At 33.2% G+C, this 13,112-nt stretch overlaps 1 protein-coding gene across 1 annotated transcript; it reads left to right on the top strand.

Moving 5' to 3' along the window:
- Positions 1-3,772, top strand: LOC111390094. The gene is made up of 3 exons (XM_023015081.1): positions 1-81; positions 1,971-2,160; positions 3,162-3,772. Exons 1-3 carry the CDS (start codon positions 1-3, stop codon positions 3,770-3,772), a joined length of 882 nt encoding a protein of 293 aa, XP_022870849.1.
- Positions 3,773-13,112: the final 9,340 nt, after the last annotated feature.

Raw genomic sequence — 13,112 nt, 5'->3', positions numbered from 1 at the left:
ATGGGTCAGATGCTAGCTACATTAGCGAGCAGAACTCAAGGAACCCTACATAACAATACAGAAACAAATCCTGAAGAGCAGGTATAGGCCAACACTACTCGAAGTGGAGTTCAATTGCAAAAAATATCAGTTAAAAGACTAGCAGCCACTACAGAAAAGGTGCATACCACGGGCGAGGAACACAATGATGAGTCTGATAAAATAACAAAAGAAACTTAGAAACCTATAGTAGACAGTCCTCAGGTTAAGACAACCATTCCTGTCAAAGCATACTTGCCTCTAGTCCCATTCTTGCAAAGACTACAAAAACACAAGCTTGATAAACAATTTGCAAAATCCTTGGAGGTGTTCAAAAAGTTGCACATCAACATACCGTTTGCAGAAGCTTTTGCCCAGTTATGCTATGTTTATAAAGGACAAATTATCGAACAAATGAAAGCTGCAGGATGATGAAACGATGATGCTGAATGAAGAATGCAGCGCAATCCTTCAACATAAGTTACACCAAAAGCAAAAGATCCAGGGAGTTTTACTATTTCTTGCAATATTGGTAACAAATACATAAAAAAGCTTTGTGTGATTTAGGGGCAACTATTAATTTGATGCATTTATCTCTTTTCAGGGAACTAAGTTTAGGAAAAGTGAAACCTACTACAATGACGTTGTAATTAGCTGACAAGTCAATCAAATATCTAAGGAAAGTTGTTGACGATATTTTGGTGAAGGTTAACAATTTCATATTCCCAGCTGACTTTGCTATCCTGGCCATAGAAGAAAACGAGGATGTCCCTCTCATTTTGGGTCATCCATTCTTGGCTATTGGAAGAGTTTCGATAGATGTACAAAAAAGGACAGTTGATCTTTAGAATGAATGACAAAGAAATGACTATCAACGTCTTCCCGCTCAAATTTGATGATGAACCAAACTCTTGTTGCCAGATTGATGTATTGTACATGACAATGACAGTTACATTCAGACTCAATCACCCTCAAAATCTGCTTGAGGCTTGCTTGGTTCATTCTGTAAAAGAGCCATCTAAATTAGAAAAGATAAAAGAATGTGTTTGGCAATTGGGAGGAAACTCTCCCTCTTTAAGATCGACTCAATTGGAGCTAGGTGAAGATCGTACAAAATCTTTACCTTCTATTCAAAAAGCTCCAATTATTGAACTTAAACAGGTGCCTTCACACTTGAGATATGCTTTCTTGGGATACAAATACACACTTCCAATAATTATTTCAAATGTCCTCAATAAAGATAAAGAAGATCAAATAATAAGGGCACTTCGAGATCACAAAACAGCAATAGGATGGACCATCTCTGACTTAAAAGGGATTAGCTCTTCTCTTTGCATGCACAAAATTTTGATGGAAAAGGAGTTTACACCATCTATAGAGCGTTAGGGAAGATTAAATCCGAAGATGCAAGAGGTTTGCTAGCAGAAGTGCTGAAATTATTGGATATAGGGATCATATATCCTATATCTGACAATGATTGGGTGAGTAAAGTGCATGTAGTACCTAAAAAGGGAGGAATTACATTGATGCCTAATGAAAACAAAAAGTTGATTCCTGCGCGCACAATAACAGGTCGAAAAGTTTGCATTGACTATCGCCAACTCAACAATGCCACTAGAAATGATCACTTTCTACTTCCTTTCATTGATCAGATGTTGAAGAGACTTGCTGAACATTCACATTATTGCTACATGGATGGGTATTCAATGTATAATTAGATTCCAATAGTACCAGAAGACCAAGAGAAAACCATATTTACTTGCAATTATGGTACCTTTGCATATAGGAGAATACCTTATAAATTGTGTAATGCTCCAGCAACTTTTCAGATGTTTATGATGTCCATTTTCTCAGATAAAGTGGGCAAAAGCATTGAAGTATTCATGGATAATTTCTTAGTATTTGGTATATAATTCAATGAATGTTTAAATCACTTGAGATTGGTATTGCAGCGATGTGAAGAAGCAAGTATTGGGCTTAATTGGGAGAAGAAGTGCCACTTTATGATTCAGGAAGGAATTGTTTTAGGTCATATGATTTCAGCTAAGGGTATTGAGGTCGACAAAGCTAAAATACAAATGATTGAGAAGCTATCTCCTCCTACTTCAGTGAAGAGAATTAGAAATTTCCTAGGACATGCAGGTTTCTATCAACGCTTTATTAAGAACTTTTAAAAAATAACCAAGTCTCTCTATATTTTATTGGAAAATGATGTTCTTTTTTACTTTTCAGTGGTGCGTTTTGTTGCCTTCAATACCTTGAAAGAAAAGTTGTTTGCAACCCCTATCTTACTACACTTGATTGGAGTTTAGGGTTTGAATTGATGTACGATGCAAATGATTACGCAATTGGCGTAGTTTTGGGATAGCGAAAGAATATAGTTTTACATGTATTCGCTATGCCAGCAAAACTCTTAATGAAGCTCAGTTAAACTATGCGACTATAGAAAATGAGCTTTTGACAGTAGTGTTCGATAAATTCAAACCTTTCTTGATTGGGTCTAAGGTAATAGTAAATACATATCATTGAGTGCTCGAGTATTTGCTCAGTTAGAAGAATGTAAAGCCAAGACTTATCGGATGGATGCTTCTACTATAGGAACTCGACTTGGAAATAAAGGATAGAAGAGGAAGTGAAAATTTAGTAGTAGACCATTTATCTCGTTTGGAGGAACAAGAAGAAGATCCTGCAGATGAAATTAAAGAAGTGTTTCCAGACGGGACACCTTTTTAGATCAAGTCAGGACCTTGGTATGCAACTATGCCAAGGCCAGCTTTGTTATTCCTCCAGAGTATTTGAGTTAACAAAAGAAGAAAATTTTCAGAGATCTAAAGTACTACTTTTGGGATGATCCATTTCTCTATAGACAAGGTCAGATCAAATCATTTGTCATTGTGTACTAGAAGAATAGCTGAACTAATTATTGGAGCATTAGTCTTATAATCAAGTTTTCATTGGCCAACTCTGTTTAAGGATGCTTATCAGTTAGTAAGTAAGTGTGATAACTGTCAGAGAACAGGAAACATCTCTAGAACGAATGAAATGCCTCTTAATGGCATTTTGGAAGTAAAAAAAAATTTATGCTTGGGCTATTGATTTCATGAGACCATTCCCTTCTTCATATGGTCAATATTATATCTTAGTGGCTATGGATTATGTGTCTAAATGGGTGGAGGCTATGGCATCACCTACAAATGATGGGAGGGTTGTGACTCAATTCCTTAAAAAGAATATCTTTTCTAGAAATGGTACTCTGTGGGCTATTATCAATGATGAAGGAAAACACTTTTGCAACCACTTATTCTCAGCTTTATTGGCAAAACAAAGGGTTAAACATCGAGTTGCAACGCCTTACCATCCGCAGACTTGTGGCCAAGTTGAGATATCCAATAGAGAGTTAAAGAAAATCCTAGAAGCTACAGTTAATGCATCAAATACAAATTGGTCAAAGAAGTTAGATGATGCACTTTGGGCAAACCACAATGCATTCAAAATTCCTATCGGGATATCTCTGTATCAATTGGTGTTCGAAAAAACATGTCAGTTACCGGTTGAACTAGAGTACAAGGCATACTGGGCTACTCACATGCTAAATTATGATATGAAGGTAGTCGGGAAAAAGGGAATCATTCAATTGAATGAGCTTGATGAGTTTAGATTGGGGACACAGGAAAATGCAAAGCTGTGCAAAGAGAAAACTAAAACATTGCATGATAGACACATTATAGAAAAAGAATTTGTGGTTGGGCAATAGGTTCTCATGTTCAATTCTCGTCTTAAGCTTTTTCCAGGCAAACTAAGATCAAGGAGGTCAAGTCCTTTCAAAGTGGTAAATGTATACCTATATGGCACAGTTGAGGTTGTGACCCAAGATCAATATCGAAGGTTCAAAGAGATGGTGGCCCAAGATCAACATCGAAGGTTCAAGGAGGTTGTGACCCAAGGTCAATGGACAGAGGTTAAAAACTTATTGGGGAGGTGACTATTCCAATGAGAAGATAGTTCTGCCACTAGATGATCTAAAATAGCCTAAACAACAAAGTTAAGCTAAATATAAACAAGCAATTGTTGGGAACAACCTAATCTTCTTCCTTTTTATTTATTCAATTTTTATGCATTAGTTAAAAAATTTCATGTTTTTGTGGGTTTAAATTAGTTTAGTCATCTTTGTCCATACATTTGAATAGTTGGTTAAGTGCACAGTTCACATAAGTTCATGGTATTGCTTGCATTAAGTTGGGGGGGGGGAGGTACAGTACAGGAAATAGATGATTGTGTGTGAATTATAAGTCACAATAGAGTTTTGCGCTGCCCTATCATGTTTGATCCCTTTTGACTTTGTTAGGGACTTTATGGAGAGACGATTAGATAGATTTATAGGACGAGTTAATGACATGCACATCAGGGAAGAAGTCATGTATAGCAGATCAGAGGATACACATAGACAGATTGATCAAATGTGTGTTATGATGAGAGACTGCTGAGAAAGTGTTCCAAAATTAAAAAAGAAGAAAAATGTGTTTCTGAAATAACACCTTATTAATGGAGCTCTACGGTTGGATTGTGACGTGTGTTTATTTCCTAACCATTGGATCTAATTCTAGATTCTTCTATTTACCTAACCATGAGATCTTTAGGGAAATATACATATTTAATATGTGAAAGACTTTTCTTCCAAGCCTGCAAAAAAGTTTCTCTCTTTCACGTCTCACTCTCCAAAAAAAAAAAGGCAGTTTCTCTCTCTTCTCTTACTAGTTCTTAGAATTGGATCCCTTCATCTCTCTCATCTCTCTATGCGTAGAAAATCATTTTCTTTTAGTGAGATTACAACTTGATTCTTGGAGTATTTTCTAAAATTAAAACCTGTTATCATCAAGAAATAATCTAGATCCATATGGGTGTTGTACTATTTCAGCTTTAGTTAAGTCAAATCTTTGGGATTCGAGTTTTGCCTGATTTCTTGTGAGATCTTAATGATCTCGGCCTCTTCCTATATGCGGTAGTGGCTAGTTTGTTGTGTTCCTAAGTGGAATGTTACATGCTGGGTAATATGTTCTTGATGTTGAATAACTCAAGAGAGGTCAGTTCATGTTCTTGGTGAGATTTTTGTGATCTAGTGTGATTCCCTTATGGAATAGAGGCTGATTTTGTTGTTCTTCATAAGATAAGTCTCTATGACTTATTTCTTTGTAATATTTTGGAACATTATTGAATACTAGCTACCTGTTTTTGGGACTTTATAGTGCAACCGAGCTTTATCCATTTTAATGGATGCTCAACAGGGGATTAGGCGTTAGAAGTGATCGCCAAACCTCTGGGGCTTCAACCGAAAAATTCTCCATGTTCATTTTATTTTCTGCACTTTATTTTCAGTTCATAATTGTGGTTTTGGAATCTTGATTAATATTAGTATCTTTCGACTTTTCAGTGGTATCAGAGCAACTTGGACTACTGGAGCTTTGTGTTTTCTTGATTAAACCTGATTCCTGAAACCTGTAGTAATCATTAGTTGGTGGAAATTGAGTTTCATCAAACTCATTGGTGAGATCTTTCATGCATTCTATAATTAATATTTACAGTAGGGTCTCCTAATTTTTCCCTTGATTTATCTTGCACTAACAAAATTCTACTGTGGCTGGTCTTTGTCCAAAGACTCAAGAAGTCTTGGGAATCTGAGATAACAACACTAGTAGGAGTGCAATTGGAAGGTCTTGCTGGAGAAGTTAGTTGAGGCATAGGATTGACATCTCTGTTCTTTGTGATTCTACCTTCTATACTTAGTGTTAAGTGTTTACTGTTTTGTGAAAATAATATATGTGCATTGGTCACTGACCCCAAATCCCCTGTTCTGCCTATAGTATTCTTGTTGTATGTCCCTGTGTGTTCTTAAACTCAAATCTATGTTCTGTGAACTATCTTGGTGAATCTTTTCATGGCTACTGCTAAGTTTGAAGTGAGCATGTATGATGGAAGGGGAGATTTTAATATGTGGAGCCAGAAAATGAGGGCTATCTTGATGCAAATAAAATGTGCTAAAGCCTTAAATAATACTTGGCCTGCTGAAATGTTTGTTGCAAAAAGAACTGAGTTAGAAGAAATAACATGGAACACTATTTTCTTGTACCTTTCAAACAATTAAAACTGCTGAAGAGTTGTGGACTAAATTGAAAGCCCCAATATGAGCCAAAAACTATTCCAAACAAATGCTTTTTACTAAAACAATTCTTTTCTTTCAAAATGGATCCTTCTGTTGACTTAGATGAGAACTTGGACAAATTTACAAAATTGACCCCAGGACTTTGCTAACTGTGGTTAGAACTTATCAGAAGATCAGCTGGCTGTGGTCTTGTTAAACTTCGTTAGTGATAGATATAAAGACCTTAAAAATGCCTTAAATACTATATGCATCAGTCGTGAGAAACTTAATGTTCCCTATGAAATTTGTAAGACTGCATATATGCACAAGCAATGGAAGTGGATAGTCAATACATGAAGAATCCTAGTAGAGGGAGATATAGAATATTGTTAAAAGGTTATGAGATGTGTTATAGAAACCTAGATGACGCATTATGTTATGGAGGATTATATTGTATTGTTAAGTGATATGCCGATTCAAGTTTTGTAGGTGGTTTTGACCCAAAAATAAATAAATAATAAAATAAAATAAAATAAAATAAAAATCTACTACTAGGAATGAGTTTACATTTCCAGAAAGGTGATTTAGGCAGAGTTTCAATTTGCAACCTATAGTTGTCCACTATAGAAACGGAATACATGGTTGCTACACAAGCTTGCAAGGAGGCAATGTGGATAAAAAAAAAAAAAAAAAGGCTTATGGAGAAATTTGGGCGCGAACAAGAGAAGATTAATTTATTTGTGACAATCAAAAGTACATTTGCAAATTGTAAACCTTTGATTTCCGGACAAAACACATATTTGTAAATATCATTTTGTACAAGGGTGGAGAAGATGGAAGCAAAACCAAGTCAAAGGCACACACCAAGGAGAACATAGTAGATGCAATAATTAAACCAATCAACACTAACAAGTTTGTATGATCTAGACTATTTTAGAGCTTAACTACGACATAATCATCATGAAAGGAGCAAATTTAAATCAATAGGTTGGGGATAGATGTACCGCTAGAAGAACTAAGTTAAGACATTCATTTTAGTTGAAAAATCATTACATAATCTGTATGAAAATTAAATGCAAATCACATATTAAACGTAAATTATACTTAATTTTAAACTATCATCAATTTTCAATTTCCAATACCAAATTTGTCATTTATCATAAATCACAAATTCCTCATTTATCATTTATCACATATCACAGATTCAAAAAAATTTCAATTTCCATAAATCATAAATCATCACAATTCACATATTAAATCACCAGTCAAATGATCAATACATGTAAAAGATCATTTCAAGACTTCAAGTTCTAAATGAAAGTGGCATAAAAATGAACTAAAAAACAAAAACAAATGAAGGCTAACACTTACTATCACATCACTGTCATAGTCAGTGGCAGGTTTCAACTACAACGGATGGAGATACGTGAGAATCATAGATAGGATTTGCTTTATAGTTTGCAATTGTCGAATAATTGTATTGCATTTGGAATTCAATTACGGCAAATACAATACTTATAGAACTTAGTAGCAGGCATTTGGGCCTAATATTTGTAAATCCTAAAAAAAGACCCACTATTTTAAAAAATGGCAAACCTTTCATCTCATTCCCTACCCTTCATGACAACTGGTGAATGGTATTGCGTTTCCAACCTGTAAATTTTGAAGGAACCAGCATGGGCGACCATGCCGACTCGTTGAGTGCCGACTCCGTCATTAAGGGTATTGTCTTTTGCAATGTAAAGGCATCCCATCTACGAGTAAATTCTAATTTTAGAGTGTTTTAAGTCTTTTGAGCTATACTAATAATAGATAGAAAATAGTAATGGACAAATAAAAATAGAAAGTAATTTTAGTTTTTCTGTAGTACTTCTTTAGGGATGGCAACGAGGCAGGGTGTTTTAAGTCTTTTGAGCGATACTAATGATGTTTTAAGTCACATTACCCATCCCCATGCCAGTTTAAATCGACGGGATGGGACATATTCGAGGTGGGGAATGGTAGGTCCCCTGTCCCATTTGTCGCCCCATTCATTTTCTGTTTTCATTATTTATTTATTTATTATGTTTTTAGTTAATAAATATTATTACTTTCTTTTCTAATTTGTTAAGAAGAACTAATTCTCTCTTTAAAAATGATGATAAATATTTTATTTTGGTTTAATGAAAAACTTAAATTTGAAGTTAACTTTAAAACGGACAGAGAGGGGGCTATATTTTCTGTACTCGCTTTGTAGGGCTGGCAACAGTTTGGTTTAGCCAAAATCATCACCGAACCGTCAAATTTTTGTCATACAATAACCGCACCATAACCATGTAAATCGGTTCGGTTCGATTCTCGGTTCAACTTGATTCGGTTCGGTTAATAACCACGAAAATAAATTATTTTTTATAGGTTCATCCGTCAAATTAATAAAAAACAATTTATGAAAAGAGAGTCAATGAAAACAAAAATATAATATTCCACAGAAAATGCAAACATTATCCCAAATTCCAATTGCAAAATACAAATTTAAAAACAATATTATGAATATAACAATACTAAACTTTTCCTTCATTCTTGATTCTTGTGCATTATAGTTACTTGATTCATGCTCAATAGTTCAAAGTTTCAACTTTAAGTCATATTCAATCTTCATTCTTCCCCACAATTCTTACTAACATAGGTTAACACTCAAAATTGATTCATATATAGTAAATAAGAAATGTAAGTAGAGAATACAATGATACTACCTAATACGAAATGATTTTAACTAAGATTTAAATTAAAAAATGTACTTTTTCGTCAACTTCATTCTTACTAAACCTTGTCATCCCTAATAAAAGAATGGTTTTTTTAAGTGGATAATCGGTTCGGTTTCGGTTCAAGAGCGTAAATACCATACCCGCACTGCCACGAATTGGTTCATTAAAATCAAATACCATATATGTCCCATTGCACCATCGGTTTAATTTTTTCGCCCCATTGGTTCGGTTAACCGCGATTTTCGATTTTAACGATTCAAATTGTCATCTCTATCGCTTTGGGGCAATGACCCCATCCCGTTATTGCCCCATTTACCCCATTAGACGAGTAATCTCGCCCCATTTAAGATGGGACCTGTAGATATTGAGTTGAACAAATTTTTTTGTCATCATACTTTAGTTCTCCTATTTAAATAAAGATTATTTATTATTTTATCTTTGTATTTAGAGAGAAGTTATTGTAATCCTTATACTACAGTAAAATCAGTTTGTACTTGCCCATGCTTTTTCCCCTAAACTAAATGGAGGTTTTCCATGTAAAGTTATTGTATTCAATTTTCAAGTTTTTCTCAATTTCGTTTTAGCTACATCCTCACTCTGACACGTTCAATTTCCTCAACAACCTTTGTTTATATGTATGAGAGAAAAAAGAGGAAAGTGCCCCTCGGGGCATAGCCCAGTGGTACAAAGGACAAGAGTGAGGTTATCTCACGTCTTGCTGGCAGCCGCAGTGTGGGGATTCGATTCCTAAAATATGGAATTGGATTCCTTGTAGATGCAGTGTACAGACAGCTCTTGTTCCCTGGCCTGCTGGGACACAACTCGCGATTTACCTCCCTTACAAAACTCTAGGAACGGGGCAGTGAAGGCCTTCAAGGTTGGGGTTCAAACTTTTTTTTTTTTTTTTTTTTTGAGAAAAAAGAGGAAAGTGATCAGTCAAAAAGGTATTGTTCCATTATTATTTCCAACAAACCAAAAAGAAAAGGTGGGAAAAGCATGGAAACTAGATTTGAAAATGAAAAGAGAAAGAAAAAGGAAGACTGAAAATTTCAAAGGAACAATTCCATTTGCCACATTTCTTTTTCTATTCTGTTCAAATGCAAGGGAATTTATTAACGGAAAAAGAAAGAAGAAGCTTTCGATTTTAGTAAAGTCATCGATAGTGAGGGCTTTTCGTCGTTTGTGGTGGCAGGGACTTAGGCATTAGGTTGTGAGGGTAAAGGAAAGAAGATGTTAGCAATTTACTGAATCATGGATAGGGGAATTTAAACAATATTTCAATTCCCAACAAACATTCGTTGAATTCTATAAATTCTTTTGCTTTTCTTGAATTCCAACAATCACGATTCGAAGTCCACAGCTGTCAAATTGTCCAGCTTTCAATGAAAATCTACATAGAAAACAAGATTAAGAGAACCAGCGTTTTTACTTTTCTTGTACTAGTAAGAATATGAAATTTCTCTACTATTTTTTCAAACCCTAGCAGCTTATTTATATAAATCCAAATGAGCTTGGCCAGTCTCATAATTTAATTCGGTCCAATATGTAATCAATCCAATTAATTAAATTTCGTTCATGAATTAATTAATCCAATTAATTAATTCGGGCATATTAATATACAATCAGTTAATTAATTATCCAACACTTATCAATTAACTAATTGGTAAATCTCATTCTTCTAGTTTTCATTTTGTGTGTGATCCATTAGGTTTGTCCCAATCACAATACGTAACGATGCAAATTATTATTTTGATCTAATCAAATCGATAAATTAAAATACTTCTTTTTAATTTATCACTAATTTACATTTGTTGTCCCAAATTGACATCTACTAATGTGTCAAGACAATACATGTGACGAAAAAATGTCACGTGGTATGACAAAATCAAACTTGTTCATTTATCGTGAAATTATAATCTCTTCATCAATATAATCTGATTAATTATGAGATTTGGAAGTTGTCAGTCTCGATTATCGATCATATCTTTTATTCCACTATTATATCAATATAAGTCAAAAACTCATTTTCGATTTATGAGTACATCTTGGTCAAGAATTTTATTATCAACTTAACTGAATAAAATATAGATCATAATATCTTACTATCTATCATCTATTGGTCATTCACAACCTTCATATGATTCTTGACATACCCAAACGATACAGTATTAGTGACCCTTGACAGAGCAACATCCAACTTCAACAAATCATGACTGTTCTCATATAAGGCATTCTGATAACTTTAAGTCAAAGGACCAATTCCACTACCAAATGTTAGAGATTAATTACTGACACTCAGATAGTTATTCATGTGAAACCTCCCAACAGATCTCCAATGTTTAACATCCACGTGTTCATTTAAATGTCACCACACTTTAACTTGTGAGATCAGCTACTTACTTCACAAGTAAGAAATGATACACGTGATGGTCTATCTATAATAACGATATTTGTATCTTATCATTACTTACGATCACAAATGATTTATGATTCAACCATATGTAATTTGTATTTCACAATCACAATTCTTTGTAACTAACAAATTACTAAGATTTGAAGCAACGGACTCTATTATTTAATTTAATTAAATATTAATTAAATAATAGATTTGTCATAAAATTACATCAATTATATATTGAAAGTGCTTATGTTCAAAGTTGATTGTACTTAAGACATGACACTTACATAAAATGTATGTGTTTGGGTCTTTTCGGCCATCTCTCTTTTATTGGTCTTTTGGTTAGTTAACCCATGTTTGGTGGAAACTAAAATTTAGATTTTTAACGGAGATCAAAATCAATGATTGATTTTAACCACATATTCATGAAATTTACAATTTTTTGATCATACATTTCATCAATTTTTATCAAAATCTATGAATAATCTAAATTTAGCCCCCACCAAATAGTGGCTTAAATTTATTTCTTTCTTTTTCCTTTTTAGGCTTTTTTTTTTTGCTTTCTTTTATTCTCTATTCGTTTAACGATCGAATTTGGCATTTTATGCAATATTAACAGTCAAATTGGATGGAAAGAACGAATATTACTAATTAATAAAATATTGAGGACAAAATTGCAATGAAAAAATGGTTGAAAACTGGTCTGCCACTTGCTCAAATGTTGAAGACATATTGCCACAGAACCCTTTAATATAAAGGTTCTTAATTTAAATTAAAATTTATATGGTCATTAATTCATTTTAAATGAACTGCTATATCTACTATTTTTAAAATCAAAATCTACTATGACTTAGATGATAGATAGAAAATTATGAATTAATTATTCCAATGGTAACTGAACTTAGGCTCATATCTTTGATTTGTCACTGAAATTTAAAATGTCTAATTTTGGTCACTGAATTTAGGTCCATATCTTCGATTGCTCACTTAAATTTAAAATGTCGATTTTTGATCACTGAATTTTGAAAAATGTGGTACGTTACTCACTAGAATAAATTCTGAATTTTGAAAAATATTAAATTTTTGGTGAGTAATGTACAATATTTTTTAAAGTTTAGTGGTTAAAACTTGACATTTTAAATTTCAATAAGCAATCGAATACATGGACTTAAGTTCAGTGACCAAAACTTGACATTTTATATTTCAGTGACTAACTAAAAACATAGACCTAAGTTCAATGACCATTGGAACAATTGACTCGAAAATTATATAAAATATTAATGTTGTAATATTTATGTTAATCTACAAAACATGTCAAAAATATATAGACATTTCAATAATGTGTTGAGTTGTCAAGAATAATTGGATGTTTACATTAATAGTTGTTGAGAGTATTGCGATGACAGAAATATAGCTATGTTTGGTTCATGTTCATAAAAGATTTGGTCCTTGTTTGGACTTCATTTTATTTAAAATACATTTTTCTCTTTTTTATTTTCAATTATATTTTTTTATATAAAATAATATTACACATCAATTCGAAAACTTTCATTATTTTTTAACCACACATTTTCCCAAAAAATACATTTTTCCTAAAATTTGATTTTAGTAGAGCCCAAACAAGGGCTTAAATTATAAATGGACAGAAGTGAAAATATTTAAGAGGGAAAAGTTAAAAAAGGATCATTGGTTAGATAAAAAGTCAGGTTGCTAAATTAAAAGTGTAGATTATATTATATTAAATTACAAATAGATAAAAATGGGAAATTTTTTAAATAGTATATCAAAATTGAAAAGTAAAACTGTAAAATCTAAA

Source organism: Olea europaea, unplaced genomic scaffold (genome assembly GCF_002742605.1).
Source record: "Olea europaea var. sylvestris unplaced genomic scaffold, O_europaea_v1 scaffold65, whole genome shotgun sequence".
Classification (NCBI taxonomy): Eukaryota; Viridiplantae; Streptophyta; class Magnoliopsida; order Lamiales; family Oleaceae; genus Olea; species Olea europaea.
Note: the sequence above shows the minus strand (reverse complement) of the source record. Positions and strands in the feature narration are given on the sequence as shown.